Source organism: Rhodnius prolixus, unplaced genomic scaffold (assembly GCF_049639745.1).
Source record: "Rhodnius prolixus isolate KJV_2025 unplaced genomic scaffold, Rpr scaffold_2, whole genome shotgun sequence".
Taxonomy (NCBI): Eukaryota; Metazoa; Arthropoda; class Insecta; order Hemiptera; family Reduviidae; genus Rhodnius; species Rhodnius prolixus.
In genome coordinates this window covers 59,344,652-59,363,828 of record NW_027411592.1, presented here as the reverse complement: position 1 = coordinate 59,363,828, position 19,177 = coordinate 59,344,652, and the positions used below count along the sequence as shown (strand labels likewise).

The 19,177-nt window shown below is 33.1% G+C and overlaps 2 protein-coding genes across 5 annotated transcripts; both read right to left on the bottom strand.

The window, feature by feature from the left end:
* Positions 1 to 5,441: 5,441 nt before the first annotated feature.
* LOC141448567 (uncharacterized) lies at positions 5,442 to 13,020 on the bottom strand. 4 transcript variants are annotated; one of them, XR_012455133.1, is made up of 6 exons: positions 12,154 to 13,020; positions 8,550 to 8,649; positions 7,585 to 7,692; positions 7,220 to 7,476; positions 7,014 to 7,140; positions 6,309 to 6,930 (listed from the first exon to the last, which is right to left on the bottom strand). XR_012455133.1 is itself a non-coding variant. In XM_074116997.1 (5 exons), the coding sequence occupies exons 1-5, from the start codon at positions 13,011 to 13,013 to the stop codon at positions 6,237 to 6,239; spliced, it is 1,278 nt and encodes a 425-aa protein (XP_073973098.1). In that variant the 5' UTR covers positions 13,014 to 13,020; the 3' UTR covers positions 5,442 to 6,236. The 4 variants fall into 4 exon arrangements, 1 of the variants encoding a protein (XP_073973098.1); XM_074116997.1 differs by lacking the exons at positions 6,309 to 6,930; positions 7,014 to 7,140 and adding an exon at positions 5,442 to 6,290 and having other exon boundaries at positions 7,321 to 7,476; XR_012455132.1 differs by having other exon boundaries at positions 6,308 to 7,140.
* A 909-nt stretch (positions 13,021 to 13,929) lies between these two features.
* Positions 13,930 to 18,546, bottom strand: LOC141450068 (uncharacterized). The gene is made up of 5 exons (XM_074120105.1): positions 17,355 to 18,546; positions 17,034 to 17,133; positions 15,546 to 15,653; positions 15,286 to 15,441; positions 13,930 to 14,321 (listed from the first exon to the last, which is right to left on the bottom strand). The coding sequence occupies exons 1-5, from the start codon at positions 18,209 to 18,211 to the stop codon at positions 14,268 to 14,270; spliced, it is 1,275 nt and encodes a 424-aa protein (XP_073976206.1). The 5' UTR covers positions 18,212 to 18,546; the 3' UTR covers positions 13,930 to 14,267.
* Between the last annotated feature and the right edge of the window lie 631 nt (positions 18,547 to 19,177).

The following is a 19,177-nucleotide window of genomic DNA, read 5'->3' as shown; positions in this document are numbered from 1 at the left end:
AGCCCGAACTTCTAAAATAATATCGATTTCTTTATTAACTATTAAAACATTTAATAATTAAAGTAATTGCACCTATGCAAAGTAGCCACTAATTACGGAGATGACGACGTAAAGAAACTATTAATTAAATTTACAAAAGAAAAGCTGAACAATAATAAATTAGAGTAATTTCTGATAGTGCTCCAGCTCTAACCTATGCATTTTTTATATAGAACTAATAAGTTACTATGCAATATACATATATTGGATTTAACTGATATTCTTTTGGTATAACATTAACATTTTTCTCAGTACAAATTATAGAATATTCTTATTGCCAACCGAGGTCACGATCATTTTATGAATTCTTTTTCTATTATTTATTCAAAGTAAAGTTTTATGCATAATTAAAACGTAAGTTTTATTTGAAATGGCATCATCCAGTTTATAATGTCGGATGAAATTTTTCAAGACTTCCCTTTCTTTTAAAAAACAAAAAATTAATACATAGAAATCACAGAAGGAAGGACTCTAAGCTCCACGCATTCAAAGCTCCTTTGGGCCCATATAGTAAAATATCCAAAGAAGAACATCCAGTCCCAGACTTCAGCTATTAAAAATTGAACTGCTGAACCAGCAATTCCCACATGCTGGAAATCTGGAGATTACTCCAGAAAAACAAATATTCTTAGAACCTCCAGTTGCTTTGTCAACAAGTATTAGAGGGCGACGGAAACTTATCTAAAGTTTAATACTCCACAGCAATATTCTCCACATCAACCTTGCCTTGCTTAATTGATGGTTGCTACAGTCTGGGTATGGAGATTTCACAAAAAGGCTTTTGTCGAGGTAGAGTCCAAAATATCGTACTTTATGATGAGATAGAAATTTTTTTTAAAAAAAAAGATGTCCCTTTATCGTCAAAAGTGTTTAACTCTGTCAGTAGAGCGATTATGAACTATGCTGCGCAAGTGTGGGGTTTTTTGCGTATAGAGGCAACAGAAAAATTGTTTACCTTTTTTATAAAAAGGCTCTTCTCACTTTATAGGTCAACACCAAATTTTGTAATATATTTGAAGACTGGAATTGACCCGCCCTTCATATCTACTCTCCAACTGCATTTGAAATATATTCAAAAAGTGTTGCTTCTGCCTAATAATACGAGGGGGTACACAAAAAAAACCGGAATTATTTTTTAAAAGCTATTTATTTACAAATTTTTACAGAACAACCTTATCCCCTTCAAAATACTCTCCATTACAACTAATACATTTGTCCCACCGGTGCATCCACTGTTCGAAACATTTTTTGTAGTCATCTTTAGAAATGGCTGACAGCTCCTTCTTCGTTTTTTTCTTGACCTCTTCAATGTTGTCAAATCGGTGACCTTTCATGCCCTTTTTCATGCGTGGAAATAAGAAAAAGTCGCACGGAGCCAGGTCAGGCGTGTAAGGTGCGTGGGGCAGCGGAACCATGCCATTTTTAGCCAAAAACTGTGTAACAGAGATGGCTGTGTGTGCAGGTGCATTGTCGTGGTGGAAGAACCAGTCTCCTGTTTACCACAAATCGGGTCTTTTTTGGCGAACACTATTGCGCAATCTTTTCAAAACTTCAAAGTCGACGGTCTGTGAACACCAGCTCTCGAATTTTTTCAACATTTTCGTCGATTCGGGCAGTTGATGGACATCCAGAACGAGGTTTGTCATCAATCGACATGTCGCCATTTTTAAACCGAGTAAACCACTCGTATACTTGAGTTTTTCCCATAGCGTCATCTTTGTAAGCTGTTTTCAACATTAAAACACTTTCAGCAGCATTTTTGCCGAGTAGAAAACAAAATTTCAGAGCTGCACGTTGTTCACTTAAACTTGCCATCATAAAAAACGAAAAAAGAACAAAACAGCGCTGGTAAAAACAATCTCTGCAGATGAACAGAACAAGCCAGGCAGACAACACAGGCAGGACTGAACTGGCAAGGAATTGCGCTACACACGTCTAGCGGCAGAAATGCGTACTACATAAGCTCCATGCGCGGCAACGCAATTCCGGTTATTTTTGGGTACCCCCTCGTAGAATCCCAAAAATTTTGGCAAGGGAAATAATCAGTAAAAAACTATTTTGGTATAAGGAATTTCAAGCAATTTGTGAAAAGTGTAGCTGGGAAAACAGTTACTATTTCATTAATGAGACTAAACAATGTTTTGAAGGTTTACTGGGGAATATTAGAAATGATTTTAAGAACAATTTAATCGTAAAAGCTCAAAACTCCCAGTATCACCGTTTGTATAGTGAGTTAAATTTAAGTTTAGGTAATAATCATTATATTTCTGACGATGTTAATTTCAATTTTATGAAAACAATAATAAAGTTAAGAGGTCAATTGTTAAATTTAAATTACAATATAACACGGAGAGAGGAGATTCAGTTATGTACAATGTGTAATTGTAAGGCCATAGAAAATACTTTCCACTATTTAGCAGTATGCCCGGTGTTGGGTGAGTTCAGGGTAAGGTGGTTCGGTAAGAAATATTTGTCTAAAGAAGAATGTATCAGCTATTTGAATGGTCAGAACTGGGCAGCTTTATATAATTACCACGTTAATGCTTGGAAATACAGGAGTTTTTTAATTGAAAATTATAATACTTAATTACCATTAAAATAACTAAAAATATAATATAATTTTATTTGTTTTATATATTTTAAAGAATCTGGAAGTATTACTGCTTATTTTCTATTTAGTTTTGGTTTTATTTTTCTGTTTATATCAAGAGTTATTATTATTTTGTTATAAATATATACATATATGTATGAAAATTAAAGAACTATTACGACGCAACTCAGCAGATGGACTATTGTCCATGCTTTGTATGAATCCGTTTATTTGTAAATAGTAGCTTTTGTAATTGATCAATAATAAATACATTATTATTATTATTATTATGAGATAGGAATGTAGTTCAGATAGACTGGAGAGTATACTTAATGATTTAGCCTCGTTAACCTTTATTCTCCATAAAGCGAAACCAGGGTTCGAAGATTTGTAGTTGGAGTGTGGATGGATAGCATTGCATTTGTGAATTGCACTTTTTGACGATCAACCCTTATACAACTGTCTAACCGGACAGTTTTAATATGGGCCGTTTAAAGTCCAACATAAAGTTTTGTTAAATCTAAAATTATCGGCTATTAAAATAAACAAGTCGCATTGTCTGTAGTGAATTTTATAAAGGTACTAAAGTAGATTTTTTTTTTTTTTTTTTTTTTAGATTTTACACGGCGGGACGGGACCCATACCCCACGGCACTGCAACCACCAAGAGGCTTATTGTGCCTTCCCAAGGTACGAAAGTAAGTAAGTATAATGGAAAGTGTTTTAGTGAAAACCACATTTTCCCATTTATTATCGGCTACCGGAGAGATTAAATAAATACCGCTACAAATAATAGTAATAATAAGCAGTAAAGAGACATTTCCAGTTCGCTGTTTTGGTCCAAAAACTGATTACTTTTTCAGACTCAGGGGACCTCAGATTAGATATTTCGAGTGAAAAACTTAAAAAATCGTGTCTTTGAACGATCAAAATGCCTTCCCTTTCTAAATAGAGTACTAACAACGGTTCTATGATAAGAAGTTTTTATTTGTTTATTTATTTACAATGCGGGCCATCACCCAGTTACAATGAAATATAATTTAAGTAACATTTAATAATTACATAACATACAATAACTTATAGAATATACATTTTCATAGAATGTACATATATTGAAATAGAAATAAAATATGGACATACTTTACTTAATAGATATGCTTTAAATATATACTATAAAATATACTCGTACTTTAAAAATAGATATACTTTAGTTAATAAATTTTAATGGTATCACAATCAATTTGTTCGTAGTTTTCCTTAGTACCAATCATTTTAAAATCAATTATTTAAAAAACGTTTCAATTCGATCATGTTGGTGTTAAATAAATAAAAAACAGTGGGTAGAAGATTAACTTGATCCGCAACTTTTGGAAAATAACTGAACTTCACGATAATTAGTACCATGGCATACTTTAGAAAACACTTGTTTTTGTCTAGTACTGTATGTTGGCACATGAAAATTCAACAATGATAACAGTTCAGGGCAGTTAATATTATTATTTAGTATTTTGTAAATAAAAATTAAGTCTGTGGCTTGTCTAAGAAACTGTTAAGTATTCAAACCAGTAAATTCCATTATGTCATCGTATGGTACTTCAGTCATGGCTTTTATCTCTCTAACCAGAGCAATCTTAGGAATCTTCTTTGAAGTGATTTAAACTTGTTGACATAAGTTTTCTGATGAGGAGACTATAAAACAGAACAGTACTCAAGAATAGGTCGTACCATTACTTTGTAAAGGAGAATCTATGGTTCTTTAAAGTTTTGAGTAGATCTTGATATAAAGCCAAGTATTTTATTTGCCTTTGTGACTATAAGAGTTCATGAGGAGGTTTAATGAAAGGTTAGAACGTAACACCAAGGTCCTTCACTACATTAGATCTACTTAGTGTTGTAGCATGAAGAGAATAATCGAAGCTTCTACACGTCCGACTACGATGATAGGATACTACCTTACATTTAGAGATGTTTAGGCTCATATTATTTTCAAGTCACCAATCATTCAGGCTATGAAGAGAGTTTTGGAGGAGGAGAAAGTCATCCGCAGAGTTAATGGCAGTATAAATCTTTAAGTCGTCCGCAAAAAGCAGAAAGTTTACTGAATTGAGAACGTTGTTGAAAATTTTGAATAAAAAAGGGCCAAGAATAGAGCCTTGTGGTACACCAGATGATGCAAGAAATGTTTGACATTTGTGATTTGTACGTATTTAACAGATTGATGTCTTATTTACGGTGAGGTAGGAATAAAATCAGTCAAGTTGTGATCCATGAATCCCATAATGGGGATAGTTTCTGAATTAGTTTGGAACGATTGACACGATCGAAAGCTTTGGCGAAATCGAGATATACAGCATCGACCTGTTTGGCAGTAACTAAGGCTCTCCTTAGATAGTCCTCAAATAGTAAGAAATTAGTGAGCGTCGATCTACCAGAATGGCTATTCACTAAGGATGACATAGTTGAGTAAAGTCCGAAGAATGTCAATTACAGAACTTTTCAGAAAATTTTCGCAATTGCTGATTGAATGTAAATTGGTCTATATAAATTTGTAACATCCCTCTTATCTCCAGATTTGTAAACCGGAACTACAAAACTCGTTTTTAGCATGTCCGGAAAGATCCCATGTCCTAAAGGATTTGTTAAATAATGAAGCCAGAATCGGAGCCAAGGCAAGATGACAATTTTTTAGTACTGCAGATGGTATTCCATCAGGTCCTGTACCTTTTCTGATGTTCACATTAGACAGTTGTCTTAGTACATCTTCTGTGCTGATTTCTATCATTGAGATGTTCACTGATTTCAAAGATATCACATCTTTATTGGTCGCGGTATCTGGAACAGACTTACTATATACACTTGAGAAATTCTCGGCAAACAGGTTAACTCGAAGAATAAAAGTAATTGAAGTGGATCAGCATCTGGAATGGCATTATTGTTTTTTTGCCAGTCGATGTAGTTCCAGAAATCCTTTATATCACAACTTTCATTTATTGCTTATTCTACATCATGTATACAGAATGCATAATCCCGTTTAGTTAACTTTTTTATTTTAGCTCATAGTCCTTACGAAGTAGAGAGATTCTATATTGTAGATACGATATGTTGCTTTCTTTTTCTTAGTTTAGTTTATGGTTCGTCCCCTCGGTTTCCAGTAAAAAAAATTACTATAACCAGTGTGAATACATTTTTAAGTTACAATCAGCTTTCTACCAGATAGTTAACAAGATCAACAAACTTATGAATGTATTGTTCAAACATTACCGTATAAATAAAACACAAAGATAAACCATTGAAACATAAAAAGACGAAGGTCGTCCATTTTATAATAACATCAAACGTTCTTAAAGAGACACAACAGATGACGGAGAGGCATCGCAAAAAATAATAATAATAAAAATGACTTTACAGGGTCAAAATCAACCAAAACTTCATTATCCGCAAAATACAATGTTTTTCCATTTTAAAATAACAATTGATACAAGCAATAATCTATTCTAATTAAATGAATTAATAAGCCAAACATTTATAATAAAAATGCACATTTAGTTCTAAGCAAAATTCATGAAAATATTTTTCTAAATTTCCAGAAGGATGAACTACTTAGGTAATTACCCAAAAAACTCTCTTAAAACATTAACATACGAATAAGCTGTGGTCAAAATCTAAAACAGACAAAAGAGGAGAATTACTATATTTCAAATTATTAATTTTCACTTTCTCATACTTACGTTAAAAAAGGAAATATATCGATTTTTTTTTTTGAGGATTTCGTGTTTTTTGGGTGTCAATTAAATTTGTTTTTGGATTTCCATCAAAAGCTAACCATAAAATTAAGTTACGGAAGTGTGTCATATGACACTTGAGGATAGCTTCGCATAATGCAAACGTTTTGAAAAAGTTCCTGGAAAAATGCCTGGAGGAAAAGCTGTCCAGTGCCTTTTTTAGGCGGTTATTTTGGGTCTTCCATGGATATGGAACTCTCTTATACTTCTGCTTAAATTTTATGTGTCATTTATGTGTAGCGTGGACAGCTCGCGTATCCCCCCCCCTTCTTTTAGAGTCTTTGAGACAGGCCTTTGAGATCTATACATCTTAAGGCACATTATTTGGGCTATGAGGAAACTGAGTGAGGATGTTCTTGTACAAGTCTCCAGATTTCTGATTTCGGATATCTGATGACCTGGATCACTTTGTTTGTTTTTTTCCATTGCTTGAGTTGTAAGAGCTTTGAAGCGACATTGGACAGAGAAGTGCCATGTTTCTCTTTAATAAAGAATCTTCGCTACAATTTCACCGGAATAGCTAGAACAGGAAATAGGACTGTATTTTAGTTTTATCTGTTTTCTTTCAACATCACTTTCTAAATGAAAGGCTGAAATATTTACTTAAAATATTTTCAAGTAGAAGATCAATCACCAGTTCGAATTCCACGTGCAACTACCATTTTATTTGAGAAAAAATATTCACAGTGACGTCGTCGACGATGTTGGTAGTTGGACGTTGAAGCCCTGCCTGAAAAACTAGGCAATTAACTTTACTTACTCTCCTTAAAAGTCACAAGTAGATTATTTTGCACCAAGGAATAGCAAACCTTCATAGGGTTTTGATAAGACACTGGTATAGGGATTATTGGGTTAGCAGTGAATTAACCTTCTATAACCTGCAGTAAGAGAAAGTTGAGAAAGTGATTACCGATGAGAATGTCTCCCTTGAGGCGGTCACACCTGTATTAGTTTTCAATAAAAACTTTTTCTTGTTACATTCATTGATTATAATCAGCATTTTCTTAAATTTCAGCGACATGTCTCGCCAATTCATAAATTGTATACTGTTACAAAATTTTAGCCTCTGCAACAAAATATTTGTTTTGTATTTTTTAATTTATGATGATAGATAGGTAATGGTAACAAAATCAAAAATCGATATTTTTAACGATAACTCTAGGAATTGTTTTACCTCAGTTTCCAATTCTTCACTTAAGTAGCAAAAAAAATAAATGTTCAACAAATCCGTGCTCAGAATAGCAATAGTTACTAAGTTGTCTGCAAAATTACTCTTGAATCCCTGTAAACAGAAAAGAAAAATGGTTTTATCCTTTAATTGAACATCTCTATTGCGTCACCAAAGAAAATCTGACCACAAATGTTTCTTGACATTGATTACTTCTTGACGCTTGGAATTTATACTCCTAAAAAAAAATTATTTTCCTATGGACCGCTTGCTATATATTATAGAACTGGAATTGTGAAGTCACAACTTCTCCAGAATCACACTAAAGTGACTGTTCTGTGTAAGTAAACTTTCAGACCTAAGTGATGAGCTTAATGAAGATGCACCTTTAGCCTTGCCCTTGGAATACAAAATTCGCTGAAGTTAAAATTGGTAGGAACAAAGTCTTATATAACGCTAGCCTAGTCTTTGAAGTTGTTTCTTATTTCTTTCCTAAAAAGGTACTTTCAACAGCATCAACGAATTCTTTCACTTATTTCCTCTTCTATTTTGCCATTTTCATTTTTAAGTGCCCTTAATCAAATTATCCTATAAAAACGTTTCTTTGAAATTTAGTAGTTTTAGTAAATTGATTAATTTATTGATTACTTGTTTTTATGTTGAAAACAATAATAAAAGAATTCTTTCGGCATACTTAGTCTTGCTATACTGACTAATAACAACACACAACTAGCCAATCACTAGGGATTCCGGAGTAGCTAGTTCGTCACGTTTCCCTTAATATCATATCACTGTGAACCAAAACCAAATTTAAAGAAAATTAATATCAAGTATCAGTAATATTGGAAAGTGTTTAGACAAAATTTTGAATCTAGTACCTTGCGTTGTATTTTGATTAGGAGAAAGCCGTATGTGCATTTACTTCTTGATTTAAATTTATCTTTGTGATCAAAAAATAAAATAAAACTCACCACAAGAAGCGAGAACGCTCCAAAGCACAAGACGATGATAAAAACTAAAAATGCTGCGCTCAAATCAAATCCATGGATATTTTGAAGACTGATAAAGAAACTGTTATAATCAAAAAACTATAATTATTAAATACTTCTTCTTTATAAGATGTATACAATAAGACACTTTATTGTGAGAATGGTGAGGCTGTACTGTATTATCGATTGACTTTTTTTATTTTATTTCGTGTACCAGTAAAGTTGGCTATCTTTAACAAAGATGTGACATTTAGAAAAAAAGGAAATCTACGATGAAACTGCCCTTTTTCGGAAACATTCTGGGCAAGTCAATTTATTCTAGTCAAGTATTTTGACTTGAAGAAGTTTCATCGCAGACTTCCTTTCATCTAAATGTCCTCTCTAGCGAGGTAGCGAGAAATTTCTTGGTCCACGAAATAGAACAAAAAATTTTTAAAGTCAGTCGGTAATTATTAAAACAACATCAAAAGACCCAATTGTCCATATGGACTTGGGAGGTTCCTTTAACCCTCAAACCACAAGATGCGGGTCGGATTCGACCCGAGGCGAAAATATATTTCCATTGTTCCCCCCACAATTAACTCTTAGCGATTAGACTCGGTATACCCTTTCTGTGAGTCCTTAGGAAGAGCCCACACTGTTTCCGCCGATTCGGTAAGTGTCACTCCGCTCTCTAGGTTCTTATTTTTGTCAGTAAGTCAGATTCTAGGTCGGATCCGACCCGACTTTGGTATTAACGTTATACGTTTTGTCCTGTACAAGTGGAACAAAAATGAAGAAAGTTACTCTGGAGATGCACGTTCGACGTTTCTCAAGAATCTTGCATTTTCCTTGACGCAACTCTTGTAGGATAACCTCTTGTAAACTGAAAAACGAGCGTTTTCCAAAGGAATTACTCCTTACGACTGGAAAATATGTCCTACTTGTTCCCATTGATAATGGCGATCAAATGATTTTTTTTTCCATAATGATGCGATAATTTTGTTACCACACAACTATTTTACTTTAATTTTCATTCAAGCTTTTTGTTAACTGTTTTACAAGGTTCCTTTTTCAAGTTCATTTCTTCATGTATTAGTCTATTCTAAAGTAATTGTGCCATAAAATTATACAATTTATTAAAAAATTTATACATTTTATGTAGAAATAAATTTTGTGTTATATTGGAGTTTTTCACTGTAAGTAAGAAAATACGAGTATAGTATCGGGTCGGATCCGACCCTAACTTAGTGTTCGTGTCAGGAAAATTCATCTTGTGGTTTGAGGGTTAAATAAATTAGGACTGGTTAAAATAGCCTTTTGAAAACCGTCCATTTGTAAAATGGACTTGGTAACCGGTCATCCAATGATCTGGTCCGAAAGTGTGGCCTTCTCGAGGTTGAACATTCATGGCTGTTTATTGCTCTAACGTTTAAGTTTTACTGACTCTCAAGGCAACTTTTATTTACTAATAAGCACGGTGTCGGACATGGCTCTTGTCAGTAAACTAAGAAAATATTCATGGGGTGTAACAGTTCGTCGATTTGGTAACTTCTTCAAATATACTGTTGAAACCTTTTAATTAAAACTGTCCGGTAGTTGTACTCGTATAAGGGTTGATCATCAAAAACTGCACGAAAAAGCGTAACGTTGTAAAACACCCGACTTTAACAATTTTTTTCTCTTTTTCTATAAAAGATAAAATTCCCAAATTTTCTTTATAATATAGGGCAAATCCTCCTTTATAACTGTAATTTTTTTGCAACAACCTAGATTTGATAGATAAATAAAAAGTATTAAACGCACTAATTAGAAATTTAGGGTTGCGAAAACATTTTTATTATTACGTAAGAGTACCCTAAACCTTTCATCCTGCCAAATTTTATCAAAATCGGGTTTAACATTTACAGAGTTATTACTTATTAGTAATAAATAATAATTTTGAGAAGGGCCTTTACATATAACTCCTCCCCCCATTTGATGTAAAGCGTCGAGACCCCCAAAAGGCACATCTACATAAAATTCCGAATCGTATGACTCCTCATTCTCAAAAATCGGTCGGAGCGTTTAGGCGCTACGCAGTTTACAAAAAAGGTAACAACAACAACAAGAACAACAATTTCTGAAAATGCCGTTTTTGCTCATTTTCGGCAACTTTTTTCTCAAAATCTACTTAATCTGGGTTGTTGCAAAAAATTACAGTTATAAAGGAGGGTTTGCCCTATATTATAAAGAAAATTTGGGAATTTTATCTTTTATAGAAAAAGAGAAAAAAATTGTCAAAGTTGGGTATTTTTCAACGTTACAGCTTTTTCGTGCAGTTTTTGACGATCAACCCTTATACAACTGTCCTACCGGACAGTTTTAATGAAAAACAAAGATGTTATTACAAGTTCTTGCGTATGTCTGAGAAACATTGATAATACAGAAAAATGAAGACAAAAACAGTCGTTGGTTTTATTATTAACCAAATATTTTATTAATAATTTTTTCAGTAATAGCAACTCTCCAAAAATACCAAAAAAGTATTAAACCTTCTTGTTTGTAACAGAAGAAAAATTATTTTTTAGAACTTTTGTCTATGCTTGTGAACATCTAAAGCTCTTAATACTTGATTACCGCTTAGAAAATCACTCGGAAAACTACTTATTTCCCGATATTAAGAAAAATACTAGCTTTACTGCCTTGGCAATATTTTTAGAAGAAAGGGGATGAAAAAATACATAAAAATGACCTATCGCGTGCTCTCCTTTCTCTTTAATAACAAGTTAAAAAATTTGAAATATGATTAATAAACTCGTATTAATTTGAAGATATCGAACTGCGGTTTCCGGTTTCTTTCATAACTTTTTAAACTCTTTAAAACTGTGTATATAAAAATGGGGATCATCTGCGAATCCATACTTTTAGAGGCGCGTACGCGGGCAGAAATCTAAAATCACAAGTCACACATTCTGAAACTAGTGGTGTCTGACAACAAATTTTTCCCTCTACCATTTTCTGCTCAGATCAGCCGTTTATAATCATGAAATACATTTGAGCTCTGTATAATCCTGAACATGCTGTTCACAATCAAGTAGAATAGTTCATGGAAATTATTAAAGTAATCGTGGGCAGTCTATTTAGCGACTTAATTAGCTTCGAGTTTTATCTTTTGGCTATAGAGTGTCAAAAGATTGAGATCTATAGTCAATTGTTCGTAAGAAGTGTCTTTTGTATTGTCCAGTTTGGTCTCTAAATGAATCAGTCCAAAAATTTATGTTGGACTGCTTCTATATGGTCGATGTAAGAAACTTAGAAAGGAACATTTAGGGTTTTATTTATGTACTGTTAAAGTAAAAAAAAAAAGAAAAAGAAGCTGAGAAGGTATTAAAATTATGTAAATTACGCAAATTAGGTGCACTTTTTACATTACTTTCATAAAAAATTGTGAGTGGTTGCCAGTAAACTCATTCACTAGAAAGTGGAAGGCTTATTGAAGACTAAAGTAGGAACATTAAGAGCAAATTAATGTAATCGTCTGTTTGATTCCAGGGGAGGGCTTAACGTCCAACTCTACCAGTCAAGGGTCTTGGGGAATGATAGTAATAGAATATTTTGTACTTACTCTACAAGCTGTTGATGATGTTTGATGTTATTTTTCAAACAAAGTATACTGTACTCATGGAATTTCTTGTCGTACAATTCTTTATTACCGATTTTTCCGTTCTCAATTTTCTGCTTACATAACAAATGTATTCGAGATTCCATCCTTTCTATTGAATGGGCCAACACTCGAAATTCTGCCACCATACAACCAATAAATCTAATAAAAACAGTTGCCTGTGCATTTAAGACTGCTACTGCCGAAGCTAGTGTGACGAGTTGATGTGCTACTGCAAAAATTAGATAATTTGGATTGTTTAAATTCATCGGATAATAGACCTTGTACACAAGATATGGATGAGCTTCTTTTGTTAAATCATATTCTTGATGTTGAAAAATAAACATCAATGCAACACGTAATATATATAAAAAGCATATGGATCCTGTAATTATCACGCAAAATTTCCAAAATTTTTCATACCAATCCAAAGTATTTTTTTTTATTTCCCTCTCTTCGGACAAAATATCTTCATTTGGATAATCGTAAAAGTCTTTACCAATATAAAGCATCATACTCTCCATGCTATCCCGTTTCACAATATAATTTAAAGTTTGCACCCAAAGTACAGTTGCACCAAATATTAAATGTAGAAATTCTAAAGCGGCGCTAGTATCATTGTAAATATAAATGGTTTTTATGGCCAAAGTCCACATTATGACCAGACTTATTATATGAACAGCTTGTTGAAAACAAAATAAAAATTTCTCTTTGGTAGAAGAGATAATATCCAGCGAATACACAGTTCCGAATCTCAGTACCCATCCGCCAACTTTAACATAACCTTTGCGTAAATAAGACCGATTGTTCTCTGGAGGTGCCATGCTGTTTGCTAGTACCGATGGGTAATTTTACTTTAGTAATATAGCCCAAACATCTATAATAATATCGATTTCTTATAAATTATTAAAACATTCATTATTACCAAAGAAAACCAGAGCAAAAACGAATTACATTAATTTCTGATATTACTCCAGCTCTTACCTATACATTTTTTATTGCGAACTAAAAAATTACTAGTAAAAAAAACTAGCAATATGCTAGTTTTAAACGATATTTTTTTGGTAAAACATTATCAATTTACTCATTTCAAATTATAGAATATTCTTTTTTCCAATCCCGCCGTCACGTTCATTTTGTGCAGTCTTTTTCTAATTATAATTTATTCAAAGTTTTATGCGTAATTAGAATGTAAGTTCTATTTGAAATTGCATCATCCAGTTATAAAGTTGGATGAAATTTTTTTAAGACTTCCCTTTCTCTTAAAAAAAAAAAAAATTAAAAAATATTACATCGAAATCAGAGATGTGAGGATATTAAGTTCAACGCATTCAAAACCCCTTTGGGCCCGTATAGTTAAAATATCCAAAGAAGAACATCCAGTCCCAGACTTCAGCTACTGAAAATTTACAGCTGAACCAGCATTTCCCAAATGGTGGGAATCTGGAGATTACTCCTGAAAAACAAAAACATTCTTAGAACCTCCAGTTGCTTTGTTAACAAGTATTAATGTGTGACGGTAACAAAAAGTCCTCACGAAGTAGAGAGTTTCTATATTCTTGATATTTTCCTTTCTTTTTTCTTAGTTTAGTTTATGGTTGGTCCCCTCGGTTTCCAGTAAAAAAATTACTGTAACCAGTGCGAATACATTTTTAAGTTACCATCAGCTTTCTACCAGATAATTAACAAGATTAACCAAATGAATGTATTGTTTAAACATTAACGTATTAATAAAACACAAATAGTAGATAAACATAAAAAGACGAAGGTCGTCCATTTTTTAATAACATCAAACGTTCTTAAAGAGACACGAAAGATGACGGAGTGGCATCGCAAAAAATAATAATAATAATAAAATGACTTTACAGGGTCAAAATCAACCAAGATTAGCCAAAACTTTATCATCTGCAAAATACAATGTTTTTCCATTTTAAAATAACAATTGATACAAGCAATAATCTATTCTAATTAAATGAATTAATAAGCCAAACATTTATAATAAAAATGCACATTTAGTTCTAAGCAAAATTCATGAAAATATTTTTCTAAATTTCCAGAAGGATGAACTACTTAGGTAATTACCCAAAAAACTCTCTTAAAACATTAACATACGAATAAGCTGTGGTCAAAATCTAAAACAGACAAAACAGGAGTATTATTATATTTCAAATTATTAATTTTCACTTTCTCATACTTACGTTAAAAATGGAAATATATCGATTTCTTTTTTAAGAATTTCGTGTTTTTTGGGTGTCAATAAAATTTGTTTTTAGCTTATTTCCATCAAAAGCTAACTATAAAATTAAGTTACGGAAGTGCATCGTACGATATTTGAGGGAGCTTCGCGCTGTTCGACGTTTTGAAAAAAGCTAGGGTCGTCTGGGAGTCTAAGAACTGCCTGGAGGGAGGGCTGGCTGTCCTGTGCCTTTTTGGAGGGTTATTTTGTGTCTTCCATGGACACGGAATTCTCTTATGCTTCTATTTAAATTTTAGGAATTATCTACGTATAGCTTGGTCTGTGCCCACCTATCCCCTTCTTGTAAAGCCTTCGAGACATGTATATAAGCAACCATACATCTTAAGGCACATTATCTGGGCTATGTGGAAACTGAGTGAGGATATTATTGTACAAGTCTCCAGATTTCTGACACCGGATATCTGATGACCTGGATCTCTATAAGCTTTATTTTTTCTTTTTCATTGGTTGAGCTGTAAGAGCTCAGAAGCGACTTTGGGCAGAAAAGTGCCATGTTTCTCTCTAAAAATAGAACAACGATAATCTTCGATAGGATTTCGCCAGAGAATACGAGTAAATAAATAGGAGATCCCCAGTTCGAATTCCACGTGCTGTTCACAATTCAAAAATCTTCATAGTATCATCGTCCACGATGTTGGTAATTGGACGTTAAGCCCTGTCTGAAAAACTAGGCAATTAACTTTACTTACTTTTTCTTAAAATTCATACGTAGATTATTTTGCACCAAGGAATAGCAAACCTTCAAAGAGATTTGATACGCATTGGTATATGCTTTGTTGGGTTAGCAATGAATTAACCTTCTATAACCTGCAGTAAGAGAAAGCTGAGAAAGTGATTACCGATGAGAATGTCTCCCTTGAGGCGGTCACACCTGTATTAGTTTTCAATAAAAACTTTTTCTTGTTACATTCATTGATAATAATCAGCATTTTCTTAAATTTCAGCGACATGTCTCGCCAATTCATAAATTGTAGACTTTCACAAAATTTTAGCCTCTGCAACAAAATATTTGTTTTGTATTTTTTAATTTATGATTATAGATAGGTAATGTAACAAACTCTTATCGATATTCTAGTCTGTAACTCTAGGAATTGTTTACCTCAGTTTCCAATTCTTCACTTAAGTAGCAAAGAAAAAAGATGTTCGTCATTTCCATAGTCAGCAGAGCAATAGTTACCAAGCAGTCTGCTAAATTGCTCTTTAATCCCTGAAAACAGAAAGAAAAACGATTTTTCCTTTAATTGAACACCTCTATTGCGTCACCAAAGAAAATTTGGTCATGAGTGTTTCTTTCTGTTGTTTCCATTTTGGCACTTGGTATTCACAGCCTTTACCGTTGACTATATTTTAGAATTGGAATTGTGACGTCACCGCTTCTCCAGAATCACGCTACTGTTCTGTGAAAGAAAAATTTCAGATCTAAGTGACGAGCTTATTGAAGATGGGCCTTATGACCGACTGCCTAGGACTATTACTGGAAACTCAAAATAGCCGAGTATTACTTCTTCCAATCTGGAATTCCAGCAACTCACTTGACCTTCCGCGTAAAAGTATACAAATAATAAGACCGTACATTACACTGGAGGATACTCCAGAAGAAAGACTAGTTACCTTTTCCCGCAAGAGTGCCATTAATCTACAAAAATCCATTATCTTCCACCGCCATTGCAGTGTAGAGGCCTTGCAGAGCTGCTTCCACTCATTCCGGTTCTCAGCAAGCTCCCTCCTCTTTCTCCAGGACATCACTCTATCGCTAAAATATCCTCCTCGCAGGTTCCCCTTGAACGACCCCTACGTCAATTCTCTTCCCCTTTTGCTTCATATACTCGTCTGGCCACTCTGATCATTGGAAATCTCAGTAACAAGTAAAAAAAAAACCATCGCAAATGAATAGCACTAATTTAGTCCGTTGCTGGTTCCACACCCAGATTCTTTCGGATAGTGGTATTTCTAATTTTTGTAGTACCTTGTTTTTCCAAGCACTTTTGTGAGGTACATCGTATTTCCATCGCTTGGAGCTGGCCTTTTTTTAGCCTAGCCCTTAGAATCCAAAATTCGCTGAAGTAAAATTGGTAGGAACAAAGTCTTATCTAACGCTAGCCTAGTCTTTGAAGATGTTTCTTATTTCTTTCTTAAAAAGGTACTTTCAACAGCATCAACAAATTTTTTCACTTATTTCCTCTTCTATTTTGCCATTTTCATTTTTAAGTACCCTTAATCAAATTATCCTATAAAAACATTTCTTTGAAATTTAGTAGTTTTAGTAAATTGATTAATTTATTGATTACTTGTTTGATGTTGGAAACTATAATAAAAGTCTTGCTGTACCGACTAAAACAACACACAACTAGCCAATCACTAGGGATTCCGGAGTAGCTAGTTCGTCACTTTTCCCTTAATATCATATCACTGTGAACCAAAACCAAATTTAAAGAAAATTAATATCAAGTAACAATAATATTGTAAAGTGTTAAGACAAAATTTTGAATCTAGTACCTTGCGTTGTATTGATTAGGAGAAAGCCGTATGTGCATTTACTTCTCTATTTAAATTTATCTTTGTGATCAAAAAATGAAATAAAACTCACCACAATAACCATGAACGATCCAAAGCACAAGACGATGACCGCAACTAAGAATGCTGCACTTAAATCAAATCCATGGACATCCTGAAGACTGATGAAGAAACTGTTATAATAAAAAAACTATAATTATTAAATACTTCTTCTTTATAAGATGTATACAATAAGACACTTTATTGTGAGAATGTTTAGGCTATAACTATATTACCGACTGACTTTAAAGCTTTTGTTCTATTTCGTCAGTTTTATTCCAGGAGAGAGCTTAACGTCCAACTCTAGTACTCAGGGGTCTCGGGGAAAGATAGTAATAGAATATTATGTACTTACTCCACAAGCTGTTGATGATGTTTGATGTTATTTTTCAAACAAACTATACTGCACTCATGGAATTTCTTGACATACAATTCTTTATTACCGATTTTCTCGGTCTCAATGTTCGGCTTACATAAAAAATGTATTCGAGATTCCATCCTTTCTATTGAATGGGCCAACACTCGAAATTCTGCCACCATACAACCAATAAATCTAATAAAAACAGTTGCCTGTGCATTTAAAACTGCTACTGCCGAAGCTATTATGACGAGTTGATGTGCTACTGCAAAAATTAGATACATTGGATTGTTTAAATCCATCGGATAGTAGACCTTTAACAGAAGATATGGATGAGCTTCTTTTGTTAAATCATATTCTTGATGTTGAAAAAAAAACATCAATGCAATACGTATTATAAATAAAAAGCATATGGATCCAGTAATTATCAAGCAAAATTTCCAAAATTTTTCATACCAATCCAAAGTATTTTTTTTTATTTCCCTCTCTTCGGACATATCTTCATTTGGATAATCGTAAAAATCTTTACCAATATAAAGCATCATATTCTCCATACTATCCCGTTTCACAATGTAATTTAAAGTTTGCACCCAAAGTACAGTTGCACCAAATAGTAAATGTAGAAATTCTAAAATGGCGCTAGTATCATTGTAAATATAAATCGTTTTTATGGCCAATGTCCACATTATGACCAGACTTATTATATGTACAGCTTGTTGAATACAAAATAAAAATTTCTCTTTGGTAGAAGAGATAATATCCAAGGAGTACACAGTTGCTGATCTCAGCATCCATCCGCCAACTTTATCGTAACCTTTGCGTAAATAAGACCGATCGTTCTCTGGAGGTGCCATACTGTTTGCTAGTATCGATGTGTAATTTTACTTTACTAATATAACCTGTATTTCTATAATAATATCGATTTTTTTTATAAACTATTAAAACATTTAATAATTAATGCAAATTAGACTTAAGAAAAGTAGTAACTAATTACGGAGATGACGACATAAAGAGGCTATTAATTAAATTTACAAAAGAAAAAAGGACTAAAGCAAATTACAGTAATTTTTGACATTACTCTAGCTGTCACCTATACATTTTTTATATAGAAGTAATAAATTACTGGACAATATACATATACAAGACCTAAACGATATTTTTTTGGTAATATTAACATTTTCCTCAGTACAGATTATAGAATATTCTTATTTCCAACCGAGGTCACGGTCATTTTGTGAATTCTTTTTCTAATTATTTATTTAAAGTCCAGTTTTATGCATAATTAAAACGTAAGTTTTATTTGAAATTGCATCATCCAGTTTATAATGTTGGATGAAATTTTTCAAGACTTCCCTTTTTTTTAAAAAACAAAAAATTAATACATGGAAATCACGAGAAGGAAGGACTCTAAGCTCCACGCATTCAAAGCCCTTTTGGGCCCGTATAGTAAAATATCCAAAGAAGAACATCCAGTCCCAGATTTCAGCTACTGAAAATTTACAGCTGAAGCAGTAATTGTCAAATGCTGGGAATTTGGAGATTACTCCAGAAAAACAAATATATTCTTAGAACCTCTAGTTGTTGTGTCAACAATTATTAGAGGGCGACGGAAACTGGCGATGAAAAGTCCGTGCAAAAATAAAAACTACTTAATTTTTTGGGCTAAACCTTTTTTATTTTTCAACATAGTCTCTTTTTAGGCTTATACACTTCGTCCAATGCTGCTCTAGTTTGTCGATCCCTTCCGAATAATAGGATTTGTCCAAGTCTGAAAAATAGCTATTCGTTTCTGCAATCACCTCCTCGTTTGAATAAAATCT

Coding starts and splice junctions, on each gene's coding strand:
- LOC141448567 (XM_074116997.1), bottom strand. CDS start 13,013: ATGGCACCTCCAGAGAACAATCGGTCTTATTTACGCAAAGGTTATGTT. Junction 8,650..12,153: donor CATCATCAACAGCTTGTAGA/GTAAGTACAAAA, acceptor TGATTATAACAG/TTTCTTTATCAGTCTTCAAA. Junction 6,291..7,320: donor CAAGGGAGACATTCTCATCG/GTAATCACTTTC, acceptor TGTCTGTTTTAG/ATTTTGACCACAGCTTATTC.
- LOC141450068 (XM_074120105.1), bottom strand. CDS start 18,211: ATGGCACCTCCAGAGAACGATCGGTCTTATTTACGCAAAGGTTACGAT. Junction 15,654..17,033: donor GATCGTTCATGGTTATTGTG/GTGAGTTTTATT, acceptor TTCTGTTTTCAG/GGATTAAAGAGCAATTTAGC. Junction 14,322..15,285: donor CAAGGGAGACATTCTCATCG/GTAATCACTTTC, acceptor TGTCTGTTTTAG/ATTTTGACCACAGCTTATTC.